Raw genomic sequence first — 14,040 nt, 5'->3', positions numbered from 1 at the left:
GGACTGTACTTCAGCTGCTACCAGGAAATCTCAGATTTGGTTGAATCACTGCCATTTCTGGCAAACTTTGGATCGAGACTTCGATTGGAATAGTTCTCTCCAATAGCGGCATGAGCACCACGTGACTGTGCAACACAGAGCTGGTCGACACGTGACCGTTCACATCCTTCTATGTAGCATCTAGCGCCTCGATAGGATAATTATCATAAGCGTCGCATGATTCAATAGATTATTAGAATCAACCAAAAAAACCAAAAAGCAGGATTTTTCCACTTCACTGATGCACCAGTGCTCCTACCGTCGCCGTGAACCAAGACCTCACTGAAATCAATTTCGTTCAAAGAGTTTACACATAGGTTTTAGAAGAGTAGTAAATATGTCCTCTGTAGCCTTTCCCTTGGAAGAAAACATATTCATGCTTGATACTGCCGTCTCTGCACCTTACAGGTTAATTTTGTTGTTGCTTTGATACATGATCATGGTGAACTCTAGGGGTCAGCGATTGTCAGGAGACCAGAGTGTATCGAACACTCTTTCAGTCTTCATGTACCGATTTTCAGTAGCATGGAAGCGTTAAGTATATATCGTAATTTCACGTGACCAAGAGTGCTGAGCGAAATTAAAATCATATCCGCCAGCAAGCTCTTCACCTCTACTCAACCATCTAGCATCATTGTAACACGGCAAGGGAATGGCAATGTCACCCGTGATTGTTTTATATAAAAATAGTTTGCAGATGCTCTTCATAAAATAATTCAGGTGGGATCTAACGACTGCAGATTCTGAATGTGATATCCACGTTTGCGAACAAGATCCTGCAGTCTATACCATTATGTCCAACATTTGGATCCTCTATGCCCTCAAGAAGGAGATGTTGATCCGAGATATTGATACTTAATCACCCTCCGAGAGGTTAAAATTCCGTCGGAGACTACCGGTGCTCAGACTGCCACGCCTTTCGAACACGAATGATTCCGGTTCACTATTCATGAAGTCTGGATACCAATTCTGCAGCCAGCCAAGGGACTAGAGCGGGGCGATCTTTTTTGCCTTCTATAAGATAGGGAGTATAATGTACAAGGGAAGGCTTTGGAGAGGACTAGCGGTAGCTTACCAATAAAGTTTGTCGGCTTGTTCTCTCCTGGTGAGTACCCACTCATGGTCGCTGACGCTGCTAAACTAGATGGGGCTCGATGCCTTTATCAGTTACTCTACTTCTTCACTCAAGAGTTCGTGGTCTTGGCTGCATAGTGCCGTTAGGTCCGTCCCTCAAATCCGGTAACAACTATTTTGATCAAATCTGAATCATGTAACCTTAACTGTCTGTCTTAGGGCAGTCGGAGTTGGATATGCACTTGGTTTCATATCAAGCGAAGAAGCTTGTTGTCATTGAGAGGCTCGAGAGCGGCATATCGGCAACTCCTGGTCATTTCGGCACTGAGCCTGAGCAACTTAAGTTCCGGCTTGAGAAATTATCTAAGATACTCGATATGTCGCGATGCTGTACACCGTAAGCAACATCCAGTCTTGTCAGTTCTTGTTACTCTCAGTTTTATTAACACTGCGGACATTGCGGACACCTCGGATGGTGCATAATATCATTGGTTCTACGTTCTAGGCTAACGAAGTCATCTCCGGGATGATTTTTTTCTATTGCACCTTTTCGCATGTGAAAGATGACTCAGCCATAAAGTCACCATTCACGCATACAGATTTGTTCCACGTTACCAAGGCCGTTATTTGATGCACGTCTTATTTGGATGTGATAAGGTGAGACTAGAAGAGACTAAGTCAGACAACGCACAGCAACAACAAGGAGCAATGCATCACGTAAGTAGTCCCGCATCACCTGTGAACGCGTCGGTCTCTTCTCCGAGTACCCAAATGACGTGGTTTAGTTCAGAAGTTAGTACGAAAAGATATTAAGAGCCTACGCGGCAGACCGGACATCCGTGAGCGCGGAACTGCTCATCTCGGTTATTGAATGAACCAGGCTGCACACGTGTACGACGTCCGGTTCTTGACGAGACACACACACACATCTTCTCTAGACCACATGACTGATTGAAGACGGGGAACTCCAGATAGAGCCACGGAAGACCATGAATTGAAGGCCGCACCAAGGCCGAAATCTTCGCGCGTCCTAAGGCTAAGGGACAAGGGACCGTTGCATGCGTATGACCAGAGCAAATGAATATGTTACACCGTCGAGACATAGCACATCGCGTACACATCGCCGATCATCCGACACAATGCAAGACAGGATGTACCGCGGACGAAAGAAAAGAAAAACGCCCCAAAGAAGAAATACTCCCTTGGTGTTCCAGCGAGGGGTTTGCGCCTGAGTAGCGTACGTTTCAATTCCATCTTGCCACACTAGGTACCTAATAGTACGCTGAAACAAAACGGCAAAACAAAGAATACACGTTAGCAACCCCAACAGCTAAAATAAACTTGCTATGATCGAGATGAACCATAACTCGGAAACAATAGAAGAAGAAGAAAAAAAAGTATATCTCGATACTCGATACTCGACAGGATACAAGTGAGAGAGTGAGAGAGGCGAGGGGAAAGCGTGTACCTAAACACACAAAACTGTATTCTGAGGAAACCCCAAAAAAGAACCACCCACCCACCGCACCAACACTAAAAAATGACAACGCCAAAACACACCCCTTCCCCCAACCAATCCAACCCCCCCGCTACCCAAAATCCCCAAAACCCAGAAACCCAAAAAACTCACTTGCAGCTAATTTGCCTTCTCCCCTCCCCCTCCCCCCCAAAAAACCCCCCCTCAAACTCTCATCACCAAAGCAAACCGACCTATCACCCTTCTAACTTTATTGACTCTTGCGTAAGCCATGACGCCGCCGTCCAACCAAACCCGCATCACCACATTAAGTAAACCAGGGGGGAGGGGGGAGGGGGAGGGTCTGTGTCTCCGGGTGGTCAGGCTCACGCACCCCGAAAACCTCGCCTCACCTCTCTTCGGTCCTTCTAAGGCATTACTTTGCGAAAAAAAACGAGCTTTCTCTCTCTCTCTCTAGAGAAAGAGGCAACGGGAGGGGGGGGGAGAGCGCGTACAATACACACACACATATACTTAGACTTTAGGTCTTACTATTTTCTTTGGGGGGCGCGGGGGTTGGGGTTAAACGCGTGTGTGGCTGTGCCCCCCCCCCGGGGATCGCTGTACCTGGTACTAATGCTAAGGAAAGTAAAGAAAAGGGAACCGGGGTTAGAAAATTCAAAGAATGACACAGCAGGAAAAAGGGGACATGGGGGAGGTTGCTAGCTAGGCATATGTAACGCGTGCATATGTGTATGTGTGTGCATATGTGTATGTGTGTGTATATGTGTGTGTTGCTCGAATCAAGTTAATTCATTGCGCATTTGATAGTGGGGGGGGAAGGGAAAAGGGAAAGGGTTAATGATGACTGATTGCTTGGTAAGAAAAGGTGAGATTGATAAAGTAAAGCCGCCCCGGGAGGGGCGCATGGGCTGGAAAAAGGGCTGAAAAAGGGTGCACGCACGCGTGCGCGCGCGCGCGAAAGAAGATGAGGGAGAGAGAGAGATGGGCTCTCGTTTCGGAATATGTCGTTGCCGGGATGATAGTATGAGAAGCGGGTTAGGTGGGCGCCTCCACATACCAGGTTGGAAACAGTACAAGTGGTTTTTTTAATTTGGGAAGGGAGAGGGGACTTGGGTGACCCCACGTTCCTGTTTCGTGCATTGTCTCACGTGATACATGTGGTGCTTGTCTGCCTGTATTGTGGGGCCCAAAAACGGTGCACCTAGTACGTACTATGTATGTAAGTTTGTAGTAGCACGATAGGGCTATTTCTGGACCAAGGTAATGAAAAAAGATCCAAAAAAAGTCTTTCTATATGTTATCTGATCCTAGTCTGAAATTTAACCCCCAGAGTTTACCCAAGTCCCCGCATCTAGATTCCCGAAACAAGTACCACACGTTCATTACATCAATCGCATTGCGTGAGAGAAAATGACAAAGGGAAGTAGGAGAAAAGGATATGAATGTGTGAGTATGTGTGAGTGGACGAAGAAGAGGGGAGAGAAAAGTAAGGGGGTATTAAGTGAAGTATTGAGCTATGTGCTGTGTGAAAGCAACTGCCAAGCTTTCCAGAAAGGTAAAAAAAGAGAACCGCTGCTACGTAAAATAATAGATAAACCACAGAAAAGCGAGAAACTGGGGTTGGAAAAAAACTCAAAAAAATCCAAAAAGAAGACGCTGCATAAATGGGTATATTCCTCTTCTCCTTCCTTCACTGTCCTCTGACCCCATCAGAATCCTATCCTGCTTGGTCGAATGAATAAAAAAGGAGACGTGCGTGTGACTGTTGTGTACGTAAGGAGAAAAGGCTGCAGAAATGCAGGGTCGGGGGGGTTGGTGCCGTTGAGGTGACGTGTAGCTCGCTTCGATGGTATCGGAGCGAGGTTCGGAGTCACCTTGTTTGCGGTGATGTATGTGTTTTTTTGTAAGGTTTTTGTTGTTTAAAGGAGGGTGGGTGTGCCAGTGCCGGACCAGCCGGTCTGACAAGTTTGATGAGATATGTCTTGGAATATTGATTATTGGATGGTTTCCAAGGTTTAACCCCAGTTTAGTTCATCGCCCCATGTACCGCCCATTTCACGGTGAGATGCTAAGCTATGTTGCGAAATGTTACTGGGACGCCGCCTCATAATTAGCCGTGAGAATCGATTTTGGTGCTCATCTTTCGGCGGGGGTGGAGGGGGCTGGTCCATCTGGATACCGCGGTGGCTCGAGTTATTCGATATGTTGATCAACCTTGGGACATAACGGCGCGACGATGGTGTACTGGGGGCTTGCGACTGTTGCTGCTGCTGTTGAAGAAAGTTTGGCGGAAGGCTTTGCCGTGGGTAGTGCGCAAAGTTGGCGTACTGAGAAGTCGGTACAGAAACGATTTCCTTGGCCTGTTGAAAGTCCATGTACGACCCTTGTTGTTGGTAGTTGAGGAGGTCAGGTGTCGATGAAAAGCCCGCATTTGGCCAGCCCTGTGGTTGTGGCTGGAAATTTTGGGCCATTGGTTGAGAAAAGTCCGTCGACATCGATGTCATGCTGGTGTCGAATGCGTTGAACCCGTCCATGCCGGTTGCAGCGCTCATACCGCCGTGAGACATGTCTGTGCTAACAGGCCATTGCGACTGCGCCATCTCTTGCTGCTGCATCGTCTGCGGAGGCTCTACTGGGTCAATGTCCATCATCATTTGCTCCTGCGGAAGGCCGTGTGAGCTCTGAAGCCTGTTGTCGTTTCCAAAGTCAGGTGCCAAGTCAGAAGCCTCCAGTTTGAATTCCACCATCTCGCCCTGGCTAGCATCGTTCGACTCGGAAACGTCAGGAGTGGCTTCGCTTGCTGATTCAACGTCTTTGGCCTCAATCTCCGCCAAGTCGAAGGTGTCCTGCACCAACTTTTCAATGTCGAAAACGCGCGTGTCCCATTTCGTTTCGAGCTTGTATCGTAAACGGTTGCACTTCTTCGACTCCCATGCTAACGACGGCCAGTTCTGTTCTTCTCCATACCGTTCCGTCATCATCTGGTTCCAGGCGCTAGACACCTCTGGCTGCTTGAGCAGACCGAGCACAACATTAGTAAAGTTCCATTTTGACGATCCCTTCTCTTCGAAATGGAGTGCGATATGCTCGCAGCGCTCTTCCCAGGTAGTCAGAAGAGAGGCGCAGAAGCCACATCCCCAAGCGTCCTTGTCATGCATGACAATTTCGTACTTCTTCACACATGGAGATGCTTTCCTACTCGTTGGCTGGCCACTCTCCCTTGGTTGCTTGCAATGCTCACAGCCCTGTTTTGAATATTAGTCATAGGTCGCAGACACGGTTACTCAGGTGACGTACATGAAGCTTGGTGTGGTGCTCGCGGAAACGCTTTCCAGCATGGAAGATTTGCTCGCAGTCTGGACATCTCCAAGTAAGTCTTTGCTCGTGGAACTCCTCCTCGTGCGATTTCCAGTACGGCTTCGACTTGAGGGCCTTGTCGCAGAAGGTGCACGCGAAGTTCTTGGGTGCAGGCGTTGACGTGGTAGAGATTGTGGAAAGACGAGAAGACGCGGTCGACATGCGCGACGAGGCAGCGCTGTAGTGCGTGTACGACGAGTCGGTGGATGCGATTGACGAACGCGGATCCGAGAGCATGCTGGGCACTCTGCTCGACGGTACGCTCAGATAAGACGACGCACGGCTTCCAACGGTCGACATTGACGACCTGTCGGCGCCTGAGCGACGCATGCCATCTAGAGTCGCGTAAGCAAAAGGCAGGGCATCATAGATGCAGCCTGACTGACCTCCATTGCGCGCAACGGACAGTAACTGCAGAATCTGTTGGTCGTCGAGGTGCTTGAGCGCATTGATGTGATCGAAGAGCTGGGGCGCGAACTGGCTCTGTCCCGAGTGACGGGGCGACGAGGTGACGCTTTCGGTGACGCTGGTCAAGGGCGTGGAGCCTTGCAGGCTGCGTCGCGGTCGTTTGAACGAGTTGCTCTGCTGAAGAGTGCTGAACTGGTATAGTTGAGACTCGTCGGCCTCCATGTTATCCAAGTATGCGCGCAGAAGCCTGTATCATGCCGGAGATTTGGGGTTCACGGGCCGTGTTGGGCGGGCAGAGCAGTGTTGTCGCTATGTAAAGGGAGGCGAGTGCGCGCGAAATGGAAGCGTTCGAGAAGCTTTTGACGATATACGAATGGGTATAAGCTCGGATCTTAGGCCGTCAGGAAGACATTGATCGTCCAATTTCCCGGGCGGAGACGGACGGCTCTTGTTTAGAAGAGCAAGATCCGTGGCCTGTTTCATGGGTTTCAAGAGGGCACTAGGAGACTGTCTTGGCACATGCAGGCACATAATTCCATGGCTGCTGCAACGCCTGCTCGTGATCGACGCTTGCCGCTGCGGCAGACAGGCACACTCTTGGTCCGGGCGACTTTTTTTGTTCTTTCTTTGAGGCTGCGGGAGCCGGCCTGGTGGGCATGGCAGTACAGTCTTCATACGCAGCAGTGTTGCAGCAGCAGCAGCGTCGGAAGGCGACGCGTCAACCGCCTGATGGTCCTAAAGGGAGATCGTCGCGGCGGCGCTGCAGGGACCCCAGCGCTTCCAGCCTAGGGCAGCGTGCTCAGGGGTAATTTAGCACGCAACGTGAAACGCGCATCTGCTCGCCATCTGGGAGCTGTTGTACCGTCCAACCCTGCTCGATGCCTCTCCAACGCCTAAAGAGCGTCTGGAGCCGTCGCTTGCATCAGGCATGATGCAAACCCAACTGACCCCACCATCACCGATCCATCGTGCCGTAGCAAAAGTGCATACTCGGACATTGATCCGAGGGCGTCTCAGGATGCGTGTATGCAAAGAAGGTGGCTCTCGTGGCAGTGCAGCGTAGGAGGCTGATTTGGATGCCGCTCAGGAGACGGAGAGGGAGACGTCGACAATAGTTTGCGTCGGCAGAACAAATACGGCACACCTGGTGCCTTGCAACAGTATCACCCGAGGGCATCGACGCAGACGCACCACGAACGATAATGGGCAACGGGTGCTTTCTGGGCCCCACGGGTGCAGGACTGGCGGTGGTTTAGGTTCGCCGGGTGGGACTGAAGATCACGTGTTGCATATGTAAGTGTGTATGGGGCGCAGGCTCCCTTTGCCAGCAGCGGACCTGTCGTCATCCTGCCAGAGGCGAGATAAGGCAAGGACTCGTGCAGATCCCGCATAACGTCGAATGATCGCTCGTGTCTGTCAGGGAGACCTTTTTGCAATCAAGCATTCCTTGCAGGATCTGCCTAACTAGCAACCGTCTTTCTGGGGTACTGCTGCCGGTGAGGGCAAGCTGTCCTATTTTTGGCCCGCGGCAATGGTCCGCTCGCAACAGGCAAGACGTCTGTAAAACAACGACTACGGGTTGCTTGGACCATCGGCCTGCATGAGTCGAAACACGCGTGGTGTAAAGAGGGCTTTGACGGTCGCTCCATCAGTGTAGTATGTAAAAGTAAGCCGGAGATGCAGAAGTCATGCGGCACAGCATCCAACAGTACATGCGCGGCGTGTGCCTCGACGCCCTCTTGCCGGGGAAGCGTCAGAGTTTATGCGAGGGAATTGCTGGTCAAGCCTGCATGTCACCAACGGCACCAAGCTGTCAATTGCGAGAGATTGGCAGAATGGGAGCAAAGCTCAAGCGGGTCGGTGTATTCTGTGTACTTACTTAGTACAGTGCACAGTGGCGCGGGCATGAAGAGGCGTCATGTTTCACGGAAAGTCCCAGTGCTGGCATCGGTCGGTCATCGATCTCGGACGGGCAGCGGAGTGGGAGGGAAGCAATTAGAGAGATTGATTGCATGGAAGTATGCATTCATGCTGCCGGCGGACGACGGCGTACTCGGTGGCTGAGTCTATCTCAAAGCGGCGCCCCGCTCCGGGTGGGAGCGAAAGCAGAGGCTGGGTTGAGGCGACATTGAGGACGGTGGATGTCATCCCATGCCTTAAGCCTTAACACGAAGTGGGCCAGCGATCGAAATTTTGGGTAAATGGATAAAACACAAAAGTCGACGCGTGAGAGGCTAGGCCACGGATCGAGTGGCCCGATGTGCGCGGAGCTTGCCAAACCACCACCATAACAAAGCCTGATATGCTGACACCAAACATGCAATAGTAGGTGGACATGTGTCATGAGCGAGTGGTGGGTGGTCGTGGTGTTGATGGTGGTCAGCGAATAGGAGGGCCTGTGGCGTATTATTACATGGAGTAGTAGACCCGAACACAGGTCTGGGTGATAAACACGGTTGCGTGTCTGTTGGAGTAGCCTCCAACCGGGTGAGGCTAGAAAAGAAAGACGGTTGGCCTAATCGAGTATGTGTGGGCATGGTATGTGTGCTTTGATCATGCAAATGGCTCCCTACTGCGATGCGACGACTCGTGCAATTGATGGCGTCAAGCACAATGGGCGTGGTGGAGGTAGTGCTGAATCGAAAAGGCCCAATTGGCATAGCGCCACTTTGGAGCCACATGCGGTTAGACCGTTCAGCTTGTCGCGTCGCATCGCGTCGCTTCACGTCACGTCGCGTGTGACTTTGGGCAAATCATGCTCGCAGTCCAAGCGTGTGTGTATCTGCAATTGACCATACCACACTCGGGCACACGATTCATCGCTGTTCGTTTCTGATACTTACGAAAAGGTCAAGACGCTCTTGCATCAACTCTTTGGCCTTGGGCTTTCTCGCCAACCGTCTGCCCAACCCTCCACACGCCTTGCAACTCCATCCGATATCAACTTCTCACCGTTGTGCCCCGCATTCCACGACGCCGACTTAGTCAGATAACAGCCACCTGCCAGCATTGAACCAAGGCATCAACCCTTAGAGACAGCAGCGCCCATGTCACACTCACCAGCACGCGTGCCGGACGCGTCCGCAAAGCCCCGAACAAAGCTCCTCGCAGCACTGCGGAAACCCACAGCAGAGTCTTCAGAAAGCGAGGCTGAGTCTGAAAATGGCAGCTCAGCATCTGAAGGCGAGTCACCTGCTCCCACTGCCCTGTCGAAGCCCCTCACAATGGCAATACGCCCACAGTTGGACACAGACACAGCCAATGACGTAGACGAGAGCGACGGAGAAGATGCATACGAACTTATGAAGAAACGATTGGCTGCCAGCAAGACTTCAGCAACAGCCGGATCAGCTCCACGACCAGCAGAGGGAGGCGCACATGTCGTTGCTACCGTTGAAAGTAGCAATGATGAAGACGAAATGCCTGTGCGCGCTAACGTTCGCAAGTCGTTCACGAAAAGAACAAAAACCGTGAGCCCTCGTGCCTCACCATCACGAAATGTACGATCACAGACAGCGTCACCTGGTCTGTTTGTCACGCCAAATCCCTCACCAATTAAGAACAAGTCCAGGACAGCGATGGATGCTGGCTCCGATTCGGAATCATCACAGCCCGCACACAATGCAGATCTGCAAGAGCGAGTACGACGTATCCGTGAGGAGAGGCTGGCAAAGCAACAAGAGCAGGAGGCACAACAGAAGAAGTCCAATAAGACCACGCGGCGCCGGGCCGAGGAGGGCTCTGGAAGCGACACAGATGGCGAGAGCGGCAGACGGCTTACCCAACAAGCCAAGCCAACTCGAAAAGCAGGCAAGAAAGCCATGGAGGCAATGGCCCGGGACCAGCAGCGTATCAGTCGCAACATGCAGCTCACGCACCAGGCAAAGACCAAAAAACGCTTCACAACTCAAGATCTCTTCAAAAAGTTCAACTTCCAAGCGCCAAACACCGATGCCGCAGCGCTTCCAACACCTGAGCCAAGCTCAGCATTGACTTCTTCCGACGCAGAGGTGAACCAAGTGCATGGTGCCCAGCCGAAAAGCCCATCAAGACAAGAACACGAAGTAGAAATGCACGCCGTGCCGAGCGATGAGAAGACTGTTGATACGGCATCAGAGACACAGAATGGCATTCACTCTTCACAGTCTGCCAAGCTCGACAAGGGCAAAGGGAGAGCACCAGAGTTCCAACATCTTCCACAGCACCCTTGGATGAAACAAAAAGAGACATCGGTGCAGCAAAATACTGTCACAGATACAAAGACTGCTCAGGATGACGATATGGTGGAGCTCTCAGACTCAGACGACGATATGTCCGTGAAACAGCCAAAAAGCAGATTCCCAGTCTTCGATCGATTACCCGTCAAGAAAAAGGACGAAGGCGGTTCCCTCGTACACCTGCGTGCTCTTGCCCAATTGGCAAAATCACCCCCAAAGGTCAAGAAAGGTCAAAAGACTGTCACTCGTGGCGAGATGGAGCTTTTGTTGGCTCAAAAGGCCCGTGAACAGACTGCCAAAGCCCGAGAGGAGAGAATCGCCGACCTCATCAAACGAGGCCATAACCCCGAAACCGAAGAGGAGAGAGAAAAGCGTCAAGAGGAAATCGACGACATGGTTGCCATGCTCGAAAAGCAAAGACAAGAAGACCTAAAGCTCGCCAAGAGAGAAAAGAACGAGGCCAAGCAAAATGGTGAAACGTTAGATGAACTTCCATCTAGCGACGAGGAAGACGGCGATTATATTGGAAGTGGAGAGGAAAACGCAGGTGACGATGACGATGATGATGAGAACCAAGAAGAAGCGGAAATCGAGCTTTCTGGGTCCGAAGACGAAGAAACCGAAACTCTTGATGGTGCTGAGGGTGGTCAAACAGAACCTACTGACAGTCCGCTTGGCAAAATGGCTGATGAGGATGAGGTGTCAGGAGAGACGGATCAAACACCTCATGACGACGAAGATGTGCACATGGAAGATGATGACGTAAATGTACCTCTTCGAAGGCGAACTGTCAACAGAGCCCGCAATCGAGTCATCGAAGATGAAGATGAAAGCGACACAGAAACCGTCAAAAATGCCACTCCAACCCAAGCAGCAACTCAAGACGACGCAATGGCCGCCTTCGGTTTTGGCAAAGCCAACGCCGGTGTAGGCCTTACGCAAATGTTCGCAGGCACAATGGCGGAGCTTGAATCGGAGTCTCGGTTTGCACCTGTTGTTGACACTGAACAAGATTCTCTCGAGTTCTTGCGAAACCTGCCCGAAACCCAGCCTACTGTGCCTTTCAGCCAGGCATCAGACTTCATGGTTCCTAACAGTCAATCTGTAGTGTCACCACAAAAGACCTCACGAACTAGCCCAGAGTCCAACTTGAACATGGGTATTAGCCAAGTGGTCAAGACTTCACCCACTTTCTCGCAGACACAACCGGACGATTTCGAGCCAACCCAGGACGCCGGCTTTTCCTTTTCGCGTTCGCCAGCAGGTCTCGCCCCGCCCCCATCCACAGTTGACACTGTCATGATGGCTGTTGCCGAGTCTCCGATCAAGCAGAGAAAGGGCAAACTTCAACGCGGAAGGCGGGAGATGACTGTAGAATTTTCTGACGTAGAGGAAGACTTGGAAGATCGTGATGAAGAGGAAGAAAGTGAAGATGACATTCAACGGCCACCCAAACCTAGCAAGGATGCCTTCAGAAGGATGCAGCAGGCAGCCAAGAAGGCAAAGGCGGCCGAAGAATTCGACAAGAAGAACAGCATGGCAAGGGAAGCTGTTATGGAACAGGCCGAGGAGTCCGAGGATGAATATGCTGGTCTTGGAGGTGCCAGTGACGACGAAGAGGGAGAGGAAGACGAAGAGCTGAAGGCCATGATTGATCACAACGATATCAAGGTCGACGAGCGCCAAATCGCCGCTTTCTATGCGTAAGTACAACTACATGCCTGATAGTTCATAAAGATGATTACTAATTCGTCGTAGCGACAAGACAAAGAAAGACGATGAGAAGCAGCTTGCCGAACTTTATAAGAAAATGCAAAGCAAAGGCGGTCTACGCAAACATGCAGGTGGCTACGATGGCTTCGACATGTCCGATTCTGAAGACGAAGCCGAAATGCGCCAGCGCAAGAAGCGTGCAGCGTTCCAAAAGCAGACAAACGCCTTGTTGCAGGACCAAAAGGTTAAGGCCCTCGCTGACGACGACAAGAAGAAGGCCTTCTTCAATACACTGGCCGACTGGGCTGACGAAGGTGAATACGACTACCTCAACATGCCGGAGAAGGAGATGGATGTGGACTCTTCACAGTCTCAGCCTCAACCACAAAACCAAGACGATGACATTGCCATACCCGACTCGCAGAGCCTCTCTACATCAGGAAACAGCCCATTGAAACGAAAGTCTGAAAGCTCACAAAAGGAAAACCGTCCACCTCCACACATGCGCCGTACAGCCGCGTCTGACGCACTAAGTCGCAAACCTCTTACAGCTGACGACGTCAAGCACTCTATTTCAGAGCTCATCGAAGACCCACGCGTTGTGATCCCAGACTCGCAATTATCAGACGCCGAGGAAGACGAGGAGCAGACACACGCCAGCAAGCAGTTTCCTCAGCGAAAGCCAATCATCGACCGGTTGACCTTAAGCCGACAATCCACAGTCGAAGAATCTACTGCAAGTGCAGAGTCAAACATGGCTTTCCATAACCCGATGCGTGTGGCTACTGCACCAGGCTTCCGCATGCCCTCGCTTATTCGCCAAGCTACAAGTAATCTATCAATCAGCAGTGAACGCTCTAGTGGCAGTGGTTCTTCTGCTTCAGCACCGAAGGAAGCGGGTGTTCGAAGAGGCGGCACCGGACGCAGCAATATCCATGCGCAAGCACGAGAAGCGGAGCGCAGGCAGTTGTTAGAGAAGAAGGAGGGAAAGAGGAAGGAGGCGCTCAGGAAGAAGGTTGAAGGTGGGAGGAAGAAGGGCATGAGGAGTGTATTGAGCGATCTCGGGGGTGGATTCGAGTAATCTTTCTGATGTTTTCATGATGAGGATTGTGCGGTTGGCATTTGCGTTTTACTGGGTTTGGCGTTCTCGTAAGCGGTATGAATCAATGCATTGACGAGCGTTTGGATAGCATTTCTCTGTTGGAGGTTTAAGGTAGTGTTTGACTTGTGGTGTGCGAGATATCATCGTATGATCATGAGTACTTAATTACATTCATCTAAGAATACTATGTATATTTCTCAAATGATGTGATGCTTTTCAAATAATTTGCCTAGTGGCTGAACTAGACTGTTACTTTATCTTTGGACTATTAACCCCGAAGCTCGTGTATTGTTCTTCACAATTCGGAATCAACAGTCATGATTGTTGAGGAAATTATGTGCTAACTTATCAATGTATCATTTCTGCGATATTCAATCGTTGTTAGAAAGTGTTGTAGTACTGGAAATTAGACAATAGACTAATGGAATGCACTATAAGCTATAAAAATATAGTAGGACTATGCAAGTAAACCTACAACGTGACTCGACGCAATGTTATATGCCCGCGTACAATTTGAGATAAGAAATTTCACTACAGCATTCACATTACTGTATGTATGCTCGATTGTTTGCATCTTAGCATGTGCAACAATACTTAATAAAAAACCAGAAACCATAGTCAATCTCAGTAACAGTGAAGCCCATATTGAG

The 14,040-nt window shown here is 50.6% G+C and overlaps 2 protein-coding genes across 2 annotated transcripts; one reads left to right on the top strand and one right to left on the bottom strand.

Moving 5' to 3' along the window:
- Positions 1 to 4,608: 4,608 nt before the first annotated feature.
- Positions 4,609 to 6,580, bottom strand: COCMIDRAFT_107878 (uncharacterized protein; the record flags this gene model as incomplete). The annotated part of the gene is made up of 2 exons (XM_007694498.1): positions 4,609 to 5,838; positions 5,891 to 6,580. 2 exons carry the CDS (start codon positions 6,578 to 6,580, stop codon positions 4,609 to 4,611), a joined length of 1,920 nt encoding a protein of 639 aa, XP_007692688.1.
- A 2,825-nt stretch (positions 6,581 to 9,405) lies between these two features.
- Positions 9,406 to 13,369, top strand: COCMIDRAFT_107870 (uncharacterized protein; the record flags this gene model as incomplete). The annotated part of the gene is made up of 3 exons (XM_007694497.1): positions 9,406 to 9,838; positions 9,875 to 12,278; positions 12,334 to 13,369. 3 exons carry the CDS (start codon positions 9,406 to 9,408, stop codon positions 13,367 to 13,369), a joined length of 3,873 nt encoding a protein of 1,290 aa, XP_007692687.1.
- Between the last annotated feature and the right edge of the window lie 671 nt (positions 13,370 to 14,040).

Source organism: Bipolaris oryzae, assembly GCF_000523455.1.
Source record: "Bipolaris oryzae ATCC 44560 unplaced genomic scaffold scaffold_221, whole genome shotgun sequence".
Classification (NCBI taxonomy): domain Eukaryota; kingdom Fungi; phylum Ascomycota; class Dothideomycetes; order Pleosporales; family Pleosporaceae; genus Bipolaris; species Bipolaris oryzae.
Note: the sequence above shows the minus strand (reverse complement) of the source record. Positions and strands in the feature narration are given on the sequence as shown.